Source organism: Eurosta solidaginis, chromosome 2 (genome assembly GCF_040869045.1).
Source record: "Eurosta solidaginis isolate ZX-2024a chromosome 2, ASM4086904v1, whole genome shotgun sequence".
Lineage (NCBI taxonomy): Eukaryota > Metazoa > Arthropoda > Insecta > Diptera > Tephritidae > Eurosta > Eurosta solidaginis.
The window spans coordinates 67,828,891-67,843,874 of record NC_090320.1 but is presented as its reverse complement, the minus strand read 5'-3'; the positions used below and the strand labels follow the sequence as shown (position 1 = coordinate 67,843,874).

At 36.3% G+C, this 14,984-nt stretch overlaps 1 protein-coding gene across 1 annotated transcript in view; it reads right to left on the bottom strand.

The window, feature by feature from the left end:
* DIP-kappa (Dpr-interacting protein kappa) overlaps window positions 1-14,984 on the bottom strand; it is a 421,153-nt gene that overhangs the window by 90,818 nt on the left and 315,351 nt on the right. Inside the window, exon 11 of the mRNA XM_067769125.1 lies at window positions 3,058-3,138. Coding sequence (XP_067625226.1) covers window positions 3,058-3,138 — 81 coding nt within the window. The remainder of the gene's footprint in view (window positions 1-3,057; window positions 3,139-14,984) is intronic.

Sequence of the window (14,984 nt, the reverse complement as noted above, 5' to 3'; positions counted from 1 at the left end):
ATAATGACTGCCGCTCTAAATATTTCTTTTGTAGACAATTTTAGTAAATCCTATGTTTTTTTTGTGGTTGTAGTCCGGTAAAATTCTTTTGTTGAAGTCCATAGAGTACCAATTTCGAATAGCGGGTTTCTTCATGTGACTGCCTCAGTGATGTCCAACGATGCATCGACTTTTGCCAGTTCATCCGCCTTTTCGCTATCGTCTATAATCCTGTGACCTGATGCCCATGTAAAAGATATGGTCGCTGAGTACGCACCTTCTTACAGTTATCGAAGGCCTTGGAGGACGTTTCTTGGCTGTCTGTGCAAATGCATGCCTCTCGACCGATAACAGAGTTCTCCACCAGCAATCAACAGGCTTTCTCTATTTCTAGTAGCTCTATTTGATATATGCTAGTTGAGTTTGGAAAACGAATTGAGAGTGCGACAGCACCAACACTGCCGTCCATTTTGGACCCGACAGTGAATAGTAAGGTGACACCCTCCTTACATAATATATCGCCTGACCAGCTCGTTCTCGAGAGTATCTCCACCTTAAAGTTCATGTCAAAGTTCAATGCAAGCGAAAGATAATCTGTTGTCGAGACGATTTTGGATATTATAAATAAAAAAATTTATACAAACTTTTTGAATCTTAACTTTGGTCCCATTGCGGGGACTTCACCAATCGGGAAAAAAAATTTTATGCGATACTCTTGACCAAAGTATTACCATCTGAAGTGATTAAAACTGAAAAAAAAAAACATGTATTTTATTTATAAGGGCCACCCTTATATTTATAGATTTGTATGCGCAACAACTGTGTTTCAACAGCTGTTGCAAGGCATTAAGGTTCAATTTATCTGCGTCGTATTATTAGGTTTTTGTATTGTTATTTGTGTTTTAATTTAATTCCATTTCAAAATAAACTATGTAGCCAAAACTGGGAATAATAAAGTTATGTTGCATATTTAAAGGCGCAAAAACTATGAAAATTTAAAATGATTAGTTTTCATTACAAAGCATGTTGAGGCAATCGAAAAAATTTTTTTTTGGAAAGAATTAATTAATATTTTTTTTATAGGTATGTATGTATGTATGCACTAAGTTTTTATGATACGCTGTACATTTTTAAAAGCAGAACGTGAAGTTTAGGGCATGGCTCACTTAAAGTGGTCATCAAATGAGATGCCTGATAACACATGCCGGCAAATCTGAAGGCCTTCTTTGAATCCTGTGTTAGAGCCTGGTTGGGTTGGTTCGTGTTTTCGAGATATATAAGCCTAAAAGTGCCAAAACCACGTTTTTTTGCTATATTTATTGTGCTTTGTCTTCACGAAAACTTTTTTTTTTACAAATGGATACATAATTATTGAGAATTCCATTGACCATTGGTCTATTGTGCCCTCATCTGGTTTGCAGCACCTCATCCAAGCCGACTTCCGACTGAGTGCGATATGACCTACCAACGTGGTCGTACTTAAGTCGTTATCGATATGGTCGGGGAAGTACCTAAATGGCGCTTGTTACCGAAACGTACCGGATATATATCCAGCAAAGGACCATCAGCATCAATAACACTCCCCAAAACCATCGGAGTGTGTCTTTATTGCTTTAAAAGCAATAACAACAAAATAGGAGGTAACTAGTTCGGAGCTATAGAAAAGAAAATGCAGTGCGGGCAATTTTCACCACTTATCATGTTCAATTCGCCAGTTGGCGGCATGTAAAAGAGATTTAGGGCGCGCTAATAATAAGTCAGTGTGCTCTATAAGTCCGCCAGTGCAGAACTAGATATTTTCTCTACATGGGGGTTGAAATATTCCACAAAACCATTTCTCGTAAAATTTTATTAAATATTTCTATACTAGATATTTCGAAGGGAATGCATTTAAGCCATGTTTTTCACATATTCTTTATCCACTTACACAAAATATTGCATTTCTGATGGCTGAAGAAAGAAGTTTAAACCCAAGAAACCGAAAACCGATTTCGAGGTTTTACTATGTGGGTCTTAATATTTTTTCGAGTAGCGCTTAGTGCGGTCACAAAACTGTTGTTGAATCTTCAGAATTGTTTTTTGGGCGATTGACTCAGTTTATCAGAGCCAAATTAACTTAATTTAATGTTTGCTATAACCTTGCCACTTTGGAGTTTTACTTTTAACCTATACCAGAAATTTGGACGAAGAATGTGTTAAACACGAACTTAGGTACTCTAATCTGCATTAGCATCGAAAGTGTTTATTAGTCAAAGGAAAAATTCAAGCAGATCCTAAAATTAATGTTTAGCAATTGATACCTTTAGGTTAGAGTGGCCACCGGTGCGAGCACCAGTGCACTTAGGCCCAAAAGGTCCCATTGTGATACTACTTGGATCTCTCCACTACTCAAACCAACAGGTCGATTAAGCAAATGTCAGAAATTTCTTAGGTTCCAACTTAGCCAGATCACAAAGATCGTCAAAGAAGGGAGATCCCAGAGATTTCTTTCTCTTGCGCCAAAGCGCAGGACAGTCGCGTAAAAAATGCTTGGCTGTTTCTATCTCCTCTTCGTCTTTGCAGCTCCTGCAGAAATCATTTTAAGGAGCGCCCAGCCATTGTGCATGCTTCCCGATTGCTATGTGGCCGGTTATAAGTCCAATTGATACCGTTACTTAATATAGTTCGTACATTCCAAGATATTTTTACAGCGCTTACCCTCACTACCCTCAGGACTAACGGCCTATTGTGAATTTGCCGATGATGTTATTTCAGACGAGCGTTGTGCTAGTGTACACAATAACGAATACGAATGCATAAAAGAAATGCAGCAATGTTTGAAATGTAATGAAAAAAATTTTTGTAAAAGAAAATATACAAATTTCCAAACAACCTAAAAGTATGCAATCTATAAAGCAAACGAAGTAGCCATGGCATGCTTGGACGGTCTTTTGCTATAGCCAGCTGCTTGATGGCCAGTAAATAGTAATGATGATGTTGATGATGAAAAGCGTATGAAAAATCTGCAATCGTTTTTTTGGTGTATTTTATACCTTTGCATTTGCATTCAATATAGTGGAAATGTTAGCAGGTACTTACCGACACCGTCGCGCCACTCCTCAATCCCATAATCAGGTAAAGCATTCAAGTTAAATTTATTTCTATGGCGGTGTTTACCAACTTGTTTTTATATTTTATTTTGCGTGCATTTTTTTTTTTCATATTATAATTTTTTTGCAATTTTTTTATATTCATTAGAAAAAACGCAACAAAGAAATCGAGTTTGAAAAGCGAATGCCAAAAAGCATACAGCATTTTTTTGTGTGTTTGAGTATACATTTGAAGAATTTTTGTTTTTAAATTTTTCAAAGTTCGAGTGCCAGACAAAAATTGTTCGTAGAAATATAAGAGAGTGAGCGGTGAACGCCAATTTAGCACATACATACGCACATCATAATACAATACAGCAAAAGAGACGGACGCACACAAGCGAATGACGACAGGCGAGACGTTGATTTACATGAAAAGAAAAAAGGATAAAAGGAAAAAAGGATAAAACAAATATTTAGATATATACTCGTAACTTTCTTTTATGTGAAGAAAAAGTGCAAAAATTAAATTTGAAATGCATCATAAAGTGTAAAGTAATTTGTAGTTAACGGTATTAATAATTCGACCGCTTTTACAGTCATTATAGTTACGTAGTTTTGAGGTACTGAATCTTTGTGTACTTTTTGAAGAGTGATGAAAAGCAGAAGTAAAAAGTGAAATATGTTCAATTTATTGCATTGTTTAATATGAACGTAACTGACAATATAACGAAAAAAAACTAAGCAAACGATTTTTATAAAATTGCTTTCTCTAAACTTTACAATGAAAATTCCCCTCTTAAGTGAGTTCAACAGATGAGATTTCATCGGAATGGCTCTGCATTTTCTAAGTCAATGCGCATTGCATACTATCAGGCGCATACACGTACAAAATTACTTTCGTTTCGTTTGCGTGACATAGCCTAGCATTTACTGCGATTGCTATGTGTTTACTATTAAATTTAAAGATAATTGATTTTTGGTTCCAGTATCATTTGTCCCTGCTAAATAAAGTAAATCTGACTCTGATAAACTGAGTCATTCGCTCAAAAAATAATTCTGAAAATATAACAACAGTTTTGTGAGCGCACTAAGCGCTACTCGGAAGACACACTAAGATCCACATAGTACAGGTTTACGCAGAACACTTTATTGGCGGCGGCAGCGGCGAACCGGCGCGCCGACAAATAGATCGGCGTAAACCTTTATATTGAATTGATGGACTTCAGAGTATCACATTGTCCACAACTAAAGAATATGGAAACATACTGCTGACGTCAATGGTATATTTGACGATCTGGAAAAATATCATAAAGTTGCGGATGAGTATCTAGGAGGCTTGTAACGCGAAAATTTAAAAAATAATATTTGGAAAAGTTTGGTTTATATGTATTTAATGAAATAGACGTTTCGGCCATTTCGGAAAGATCCGGGGCTTTCGCCTCAAAATCTCGCGGATCGTTAAAAAAATTTCAGGAGTACCTTCTCGCGGAGGGAGGGAGGGAGAAATACTTAAAATGGTGACACTATTGTAGCGCAGTTTCACCGAAGCAGATGTTCTGGGCTAACTCTAATACTCGTCGTCGGCACTATTTTTTTAAATCATTTGTGGCACCATGCTGGTCACGCACAAAGGCGACTTATGGTTGCTATCAACTATCTACTAATAGTCATGACTCTCGTGGCACAGTTTTGACGATTAGCATCAATGCCGGCTTATCGTTGATCGCGCCAAAGGGCGCCTTCAGTTTTTTTGCTGTTTCCCGACGTGCGAACAGTAGCAATCTCGAACACCAGTCGCTAGACTTAATTTATTTTAAAACAAGTAAGAAAGTCTAAGTTCGGGTAAATTGAGCACTATAGACCCAGAATGTTATCTCATGTATAAATTAAGGATATATTTAAAGAGAAATGTCAAGAAACATTAAAGGATACGAAAGCTGAAACATGCTACCTATACATATACAAATATCGTTTTCCCTAAGCAAATAGTCAGTCATAATTCCGAAAGAGTAAAAACTTCCTCGAAAGATTTACGAACCTCTACACGTTGTCAAGTATCGAGTAACGAAGAATATTTAATGATCAGCTGTACAAGACATCCACATAGTCCAGCGAACTAAAATGCAGCGGCCATGCTGGCTTGGTCATGTTATGCAAATGAAAGATGATGAGGGGATCACCATCCCCCCCATCGTAGAAAACGATTTAAATTCTGCAGAAGCGACTGACGCGCCTTGTTGTAGGCTATAATTCTTTAAGTAAGTAAATCTATCTATATATAAATCTTATAAAATAAAGTTGCTAAATGACATGTATGCACATAACTTCACACAGTATGCTCTGATTTTTAAACGGTTTTCTGCATTTGAAAGCTTAGCTACGTGAGATGATACAGTTAATATAATTTGAAGATATATATTATAGGGGCGTGGCAAATTGCCAAAATGTAGTAAAAAATCATAAAATTTTTGTTTACACAGCTATATCTCATAAACGAATGGATGGTTTTAAAAAATTTTACTTTTCAGTAAAACTTTGAAATATTTACCTTCGATCTGCATCAAAAAAATACTTGATTTCTTTCTTATATCAGCCAAATTGTTTAAACAAATGTAACAGTTTTATCAAAAAATGCGTATGTGTGTTTGTTCGCTGTGAACTGTCCGCGCTAATTACCTTTGAGTGAGGCTTTATGCGACACATACATACGTACATATATGGCATTCGCTGCGTCATTTAACTTCGGGCGTAGGTGTATAGGTATGTATGGATGTACATCACTACATAGTATAAAAAAAAGTCGCTTTTTCTGTCCCTATGTCCCTTTGAATGCTTAAACCTTTAAAAATACGCAACGGATTTTGATGCGGTTTTTTTAATAGATAAAAAGTGATTGAAGAGGAAGTAACGGATGAAAATATTTGGCTGAAAATTGGTGGAGGGGTAGCTTAGAACCATGAGAGAGGCATAGGCTAATTTTTATCCCGTTCTGTATAGGGTCTTGAGATCAAAACGTGGACCTGGGTAATCCTGGGATATGTTTGGACAATATGGGTATCGAATGTAAGCTGTTTATGAGTACTTTGATACGGGCTATTTTTCGTACCCGCGGGTAACTAGAGATATAAGCGAAAACGTGGACGCGGGTACCCCTAGAATGTGTTTATACAATATGGATAACGAATGAAAGATGTTGATGAGTGCTTTAGTACAGGGTAGTTTTCGTACCTATTGGTGACTAGGGTCTCGAGATTGAGGCCAAAACGTGGACCCTGGTACTAGAAAGTGTTTATACAATATGGATAACAAATGAAAGCTGTTGATGAGTGCTTTAGTACAGGGTAGTTTTCAAATCTATTTGTGAAGGGTCTCGAGATATAGGCCAAAACATGCATCAGGGTAACACTAGGATGTGTTTTTACATTATGGGTATCATATTGAAGCTGTTGATAAGTGCTTTAGTACAGAGTAATTTTTATACCACTGGGTGGCTAGGGTCTCAAGATATGGGCAAAACCTGGACCCGGATACCCCTATAATGTGTGTGTAATATGAATATCAAATGAAAGTTGTTGCTGAGAGCTTTAAAGTAATTTTCAGTGTGATATTCGATTTAGTTGCATTAACCTGGCAAAACTGATAAATGTGCATGTGAAGCCGAAATAAAGACATGAATTAATAATACCCACATAGAGAAAGAGATAGAGTGAGACGAAAATAGAGATAGATGAAGCGAAAAGATGGACGGAGGAGTGAATAAAAGGATTAAGAAAAAGTGAGGAGGGGGGGGGGGGGGCAGAGTTAGACGAAAAAGCGTATTAAAATGTATGGAGATAGACCAAATTTAGGGCAGAACAACGTCTGACGGGTCTGCTAGTAATATATAATAGCAAATTCCATGTTAAATTTCAACCGACATCTTCATCGACTTTTGGCTTATGAGTTAAAATACTTGTAAAATTTTTACTTCTAAATAAACTTTCTTAAATTTTACAAATTTCTATTTCTCGTTATAAAGTCAACCAACATGACACATTTCAGCACTTCAGCTACAATTGGTAATGAATTTTTATTTTCTTATTTTTCGAAATAATCGTCTTTCTTTAAAGTGGGTGTGGTCCCCAACCAGTTTTGTAAATTTTCGCAAAGCTTATATACCCTAGCAAGCAAAACCTCAATGCCATTAAGACATAATATCTTTGTTGACTTTCGATATACGGCTTAGCAATTTTTTCTTCTAAATATGGGCAATGCCACGCCTATTTTCCAAAATTTTTGCTAATGGTTTTTAGGTCGCAAACTCAAGTTACTTCGCTCTCCATTTTTGGAAATTTCTTTATCGATTTTTTTAAAGCGGACATGGTCGCAAGCCAATTTAAATTATCTCAAGTTGTATATATACTAACAAGTACAACCCACGTGAAAAGTTTCAACATGATATCCTCATTGGCTTTGATTTATGGCTTAAGAAATTTTAAATAACATTCTGCAACATGTGAGTGGTGCTACGCCCATTTTACAATATTTTAACAAATTTCGAGTTGTTTCCATAAAGACAACCAACTTATCAAGTTTCTTCACTTTACCGGACTATGGTAATGAACTATAGTATTTTTTTATAATTTTTCGCAATTTCGATATTGATTTTTATAAAATGTGCGTGGTCGCCTACCGATTTGGAAATCTTTCAAATTTTCTTCTTCTAATTGTGGGCGGTACAAAGACCATTTTCCTAAATTTCAAGAAGACTCTATTTAAAGTCATAAGGTCAACCCACGTATCAAGTTTCATAAATTTTTTGGTCTTTGGAAATTTTCGATATCGAAAAAGTGGCAGTAGTTTTCGTTCGATTTCACCCATTTTCAATGCCAAGTTGACCCAACACAATATAAGCCCTTTTGTTAAATTTCGTAAAGATATTCCATTTTTGCTCAAGTTAATCTTTTAATGGACGGACATAGCTTAATCAAAATCTCTTTCGATCCTGATAATATTGGTATAAAAGAGTATATATCTATCTCGATTCCATTATGCCATTACGTACAACCGTAATCCGATTGTCTACAAGTACTCGCATCTCTATCCTGAATAAAGATCAATCTTTTTGAATCTTTTGGAAAACGAAGGCAAGACAAAGTGCTAGCAGGCATAAAAAAAAGAAATCAATTGACAGTCATTTTGTACCGAATATTACCATCACTATGCTGTTAGTAAATAATCACAACAACAAGAACAGCAAGCAGCCACTCGTATGTACATGTACACATTAAGGCGAGCAAGAATATCTCACATACACATATGTAGTCATCAGCTAAGAGAATAAGTAGTTACTCACACATACACATGCATATGGCAGAAAAGCATAAACTACAAATATACACGTATATAGCTGGGTAACCAAGCATGAGGTGCAGCTAATCTAGAACGCATGATCGAAAAACGAGTAGATCTTAGGAGAATTGGGGAACGACACAAGCGAGAGTACTAAACCAGCGCAAGCTTAGGAATCGGTAATAAGTTTTGTTTTAAACACGCTATTAGTTGTGATGTATAATTGTGAAGTACTACTCCCAAAGTAGTCTAAATAAAGACCACTTTGCAATACTGAATATTGGAGTTATTTATTCGACAGTTCAGAGATTCGAACGTTAGCAGAAAGTTTAAAATAAGCGGAGTTTCTCAAAATTCATTACAATATCATTTCTGACTGCTATAAACTGCTAAAAGCATAAATAGCTCAATCAATGTCTGAAAGTTCAATGGAGAGCCATTTTTGCTTACTACCGCTTTCTGTATAGAACACGCTCAACTGTGAGTCATGGTGGGTACAGAAAGAAGATGAAATGGTCCTCGGAGTATTTGAAAGTAACTTCTACGGAATATGGCTGTTACTTATTAACTAGTGAAAGAATTCGTAACAAAAATTTTAATTTTCTCTTCCTAAACGACGAATTTTGCATTGCTTCCACCTTTCTGCATTGAAATCTCAATTTTCATAAAAAACGAACGTAGTTCGTTTTTCACGTATCATTTTACCATTATTATGACAATTTAAAAAAATCAAATACTATGTACAAATACACAACAAATTCGCACTTTATACCATTTGGGAAATTTATTACGCAATTTATCATGTAATAAATTGTAATAATAAATTGCCAATTTAAAAAAAATTGCGTAATAAATTGATTCCAACTGCAAATGCAACCTTGTAAAGCGTGTTTATTGAGTAGATTTAAACGTCAGTTACGCATGGCTCAACTATATGATTGGTTCATCTCATTAGCTAATTTTATTTTTTTCATTTCACTGGAGTAGGGATTGTCAAAAAAAGATGGCAAACTCGAAATTAAACCAAAACACTAAACACAATTTCTTACAACACACAAAAATTTCAAAGTATTATGTTTTCATTCCATTCGGTCCGCCTAATACCAACACGTACATTATGACAGTTTGAACAAAGGTATGTTGTTGCCGTAGAGATGAGCCAACCAGCTATAAAATTACTATTGTGTAAGCTAATTGAGTTGTATGAACACCAATCAATTTAAATCGAATTTGTCTCGATTTATTTTTCTGTTTGAATATAGTATAACCATTTTTTGTCAGTTTTGAATACAGAACATATTTTTAAGAGGCAACCCTTCTCAAACCCTCACCACATACACACCATTGTAAAAGTTAATGTTGATTTATCACTGTTCATTCCATTAGTGCACTTGAAGTTTCATGTTCTCCTGAGTTGGAAGTCACAAATGAAGTACCGAATAAAAATAAAGGAGATTAAAGCCGCGCAAATGTACTTATGTTTGTATGTATTTGGTTGTTTGTGCCAGCTTTTAGCGATGTGGAATGACGAGAAAATGACAAGTGCAGCCATTACTGCTCAAATACTTAGGTGTCGTCGTTGCAACTCATTATGGCCCGTTCAGCGAAAGGTATAAAAGAGCAATTGAGCTTAGATGGAGGATATTAGCAAATATTGCTAAGTAAAATTGTAAATTAAAAAAAGAAAACGAGGAGTGGTTATGGCAAACAGTGACTAAATGGAATTTCAGATTTTGATTTTGTGGTATGCAGAAATTTATTGATAGATTGTACCGGGCGAAATACTTTCTCGACTTTAAGACTTAGCATTTATTGGAATACTAGCAGACTGACGCTGTTCTGCTAAATTTGGTCTATCTGCATACATTTTAATAAGCTTTTTCCGTCTAACTCTGCCCTCCCCTCCCTCTTCACTTTTTCCTAATTCTTTTATTCACTCCTCCCTCCGTCTTTTTCGCTTCATCTATTTCAATCTCCGTCTCATTCTATCTCTTTCTCAGTTTCCTTCTCTTTTTCTCTTCTCTCAAATTCTTCTTCATCTCTTATTGCAAGTCCCAGAGGGTGGTATGTATTTTGTTCCAGTCCCATTCCGTGTCCCAGTCCCAGTCCTAATTCCAGTCCCAGGCTGTCTCTGGTCTACTTCCCTGAAAAAAGTTTCGTAAATACTAATATAGGCAAATTTATATACCAAATTTCGGGCAAATCAAACAGGTATGTGTGTATTATTAAATCATGTCTTTATTTCGGCTTCGCATGCATATTTATCAGTTTTTCCAAATTGATGCAACAGCTTTCATTTTATATCCACATTACACACACATTCTAGTGGGATCCGAGTCCACGTTCCGGCCTATATCTCGATACCCTAGTCACCCAGCGGCATAAAACTTACTCTGTACTAAAGCACACATCAACAGCTTCAATATGATACCTATAATGTAAAAACACATCCTAGTGTTACCCTGATCCACGTTTTGGCCTGCACTAAAGCACTCATCAACAGCTTTCATTTGATATCCATATTGTAAACCCACATTCTAAAAGTACCCGGGTCCACGTTTTCGTCTATATCTCGAGACCCTAGTCACCCAGGGGTATGAAAATTACCCTCTACTAAAGTACTCATCAAGAGTTTTGATTTGATATCCATATTCTATAACCACATTCTAGGCGTACCCGGGTCCACGTTTTGGCCTATATTTCGAGAACCTAGTCACTCAGGGGTATGAAAATTACCCTCTACTAAAGTACTTATCAAGAGCTTTGATTTTATATCCATATTCTATAACAACATTCTAGAGTTACCCGGGTCCACGTTTTCGTCTATATCTCGAGACCCTAGTCACCAAGGTGTATAAAAATTACCCTCTACTAAAGCACTCGTCAACAGCTTTCATTTGATATCCATATTCTATAAACACATTCAAGGGGTACCCGGGTTCACGTTTTGGCCTATATCTCGAAACCCTAGTCGCCCACCTAAAGCACTTGTCAACAGCTTTCGTTTGATATCCATATTCTATAAACACATTCCAGGGGTACCCGGGTCCACGTTTTGGCCTATATCTCGAGACCCTGTACGTCGATCGCAACAAAGCCTACGTACTAACCACCGCTTGCGGTATACGAAAGTTATGTGAAAGTTTTAACAAAATCGACCGGCGCATTTCTTCAAACACCGGATACAAACTAACATACATTTTATGCTTTCTTTTTATATATAAGATATGTACCATGTAGGAAATTGGCATCTACAGCTACTGACACCTACCGGAGGGGTCTCGGACCTGTTCCTAAACCATTCTCAAGACTCGATGAAAAAGTTTGTATAATGGTTAACTATATTGATGTATAGTTTTTGATGCTTCACACAAACGGGCATTCATTTTTTTACCTTTATATTAAGTCCCTTTCATGTTTGTCCCCTGATTTCCGTACGAATTTTTGACCCACGGAAATGTCTTTTTCGGTAACTTCCCGTTGAGCTAGACACTTGACACTTAGAACATAGTTCAGATCTGGGGGACTTTACAATGCAAGTGAATAAAATCCGCTATTTTACGCACGGATCGAGATATACAGAAAATTAATTTTAAAATGGAAATTTGGTGAAGGAATTTTAACTAACTTCTCGGTGATGCAGAGACTTGAAACTCAGGCACTACAATTCGTCGAAAACAAAATGCCGCCAGGTGGCAGACGAATCGAGATAAACGAAAATCCCTGAAAAAACGCAGGGAATTTTGCAATCGATTTTTAAGTAACTTCCCGGTGACCTAGAGACTTGAAACTTGGCACATAGTTCGAGGCCTGATGACAGTATAATTTACAGAAAACAGTATTCCGCTAGGTGGCGCGCTAAGCGAGATAACTACAACTCCTTGAAAAATGAGGGGAATTTTGCAATTTTTTTTGAGTAACTTCCCGGTGAGCTGGAGATACGAAACTTGAGCCGTAAGTCAGAACTTGGTGAAAATGCAATATTTTATCAAAAAAATTTCGCTAGGTGGCGTATGGATTGAGATATTAGGTAAATTAATTTTAATTTGGGAATTTTTCAATCCATTTTTAACTAACTTCCCTGTGACCTAGAGACTTGAAACTTGGCACTTAGTTAGAGGCCTAGTGACAATACAACTTGTAGAAATCAAAGTTCCGCTAGGTGGCGTGCTAGTCAAGATAACTGCAAATCCTTTAAAAATGGAGGGAATCTTGCGATCGATTTTCTAGTAACTTCCCGATGACGTAGAGACATGAAATTTGGGCCGTAAGTCAGAACCCGGTGACAACGAAATATTTTACCAAAAAAATTAATTTTAAATTGGGAATCTTGCAATCAATTTTTAACTAACTTCCTGGATATCTAGAGACTTGAAACCTGAAATATAGTTTAAAACTCAGTGTCAGTGCAATGTTTGATCAAAAAATTTGAGCTACGTGACACACAGTTCGAACTATTTAGAAGATTAAGCCATATCTTCATGGCTAGCCTCTGAGTGTTGCAGGCGTTGTAGAATTCCACCTCGTTGAAGGCCCAACTCAATGCACGTCCTTGTATACTTTTAGCCGTACGCGACTTTCACCACGATTCTTTTAGACTTTCAGGCGTATGCCAATTTCACCACGATTTTCAGCTGCGCAAGTTAAGTAGCTGACAAACGAGGTGGAGTTCTCTTGTTATGATGCACAGTCACCATCAATGAAAATTCACCTTATCATCAATTGTGTTGAACTTATTCCTCAACAATTGTGATCATATTCACCAACAACGATGACATTGCGCTATCCAGCTTCGCCAAGAATAATCGCCAACAAGAATCATTCACCACATTCATCCTCTTTGTCCAACTCACCCGCTCCGCCAATATCAAGAACGTCGAACAGCTATAATAATTCACCGATTTATATGTAGCACACATACATCTTTCTACATTCAACTAAGCCTAATATAGATATAGACCAGAAACGATATAATATAGAGACATTGCATAGACGAAAAATCGTTTGAGGCAAGCTTCACAAAATTCTAGTAGGTCACATTCACCACTTACCACAGCAGAATATGTTAAACTACCACTGTCTGTATTTGTTATTTAATAATTATTTGTACACTTTTTATTCAGCTAATTGTTCAGAATTTTAACTTTTACTCACTAAAACTCCAATAAGTGTATATCTGTGCTTAAATTATGTTAAAAATTGTGTTAAAGTTTTTGGTGTGGTGGAAGTGCCCTACTAGAATTTTGTTACGCTCCGCTGCTTTCCACCGAAGTTCGCGCATGCAACATCTTTATTTTCGATAATTTTTGTATAGACGTAGTACGGCCGAGCAACCCCAAAGAACGGGTAGCTATTTTGAACAAATAAATAAAGATAAGAATTTTCACTTAGGAATTACTTAAATAACTAATCAAAGTTGCAATTGCCTTTTTGTAGGCATTAATAAACAATTGAAAATAAAAAGATGATAAAAAAATTTTAAGGACTATCTTTATATAAATGAACCAAAAAATAGAAGAAAATTTTTCCTTTAACAAAGACATATTCTTGTTGAATTTTGTCTAAAAAACTTTAACAAAAGCTCTTGTAAACGAATTTTGGGATTTAAAATTATAAAGGTGGAGCGCAATCTTTCAATTTAAGACAAACCATGTACTCGGGATAAACTAATTGGTTATTTAAAATTTAATCACGCACTCTACCTTTATAATTTTAAATCCCATAATTCGTTTACAAGAGCTATTGTTAAAGTTTTTTAGTCAAAATTCAACAAGAATATGTCTGTATTAAAGGAAAAATTGCCTTCTATTTTTTGGTCAATTTATATAAAGGAGGTCCTTAGAATTTTTTTATCATCTGCGGACGACTGGTACAAAAACTTCTAAAATTAAAAAAAATTCCCATAAAGGGCTAAGTCCATAAATGCTTTATGGATTCTACGCTATTCACCGTGCAAGTATCTTAGCTGAGCCGCGGTTATGATCCGAATTGATACGCCGTTTAGGAATCGTCCAAAAAGAGTTGTTGAATATGGCTACGTTTCAAAAGCCGTCAAACTCCATTCAATTTAAGTCTTATGCTTTCAGTTAGGGGCATCTCCGTTAATCTAGAAGAGCATGATAAAGCATTCAACCTCATCCAAATACAGTAGGTAAAGTCTTATGTCGAATTATGCTCGGCAAACTCCATTTTGAGGGTTAAATACACAAAAATATCAGTAGTGGTAAGCCTACTCTCCTGACGGATGTTAGTCTCCCGTTGAAAATGGCAGTATTCTTGTACTTCTGTTAGAGGATATCGGTGACAGTTCATCAGTTATGAGCTGAGGTTTTCCCACATAGCCAGCAGCTTTAAACCCTTGACCAAAACACTTATATTGATGTCAGACTTTGCCTTCAAGACAAGGTTAACCAGTAAGACAGAGAAATTATCTGTATTAACAACCCACATACACAAAAGTAGCTATCTTCTTTACCTAAGGAGATGCTCGCTTCATGCAAAATCTCATGACGATGCTAGTGAAATATATCAGTAATCCCTGAGAGCAATTATGGCGGAGTCGCATTATCGCCTTCCAACTTTAGCTTACCATCAGTGTCTACC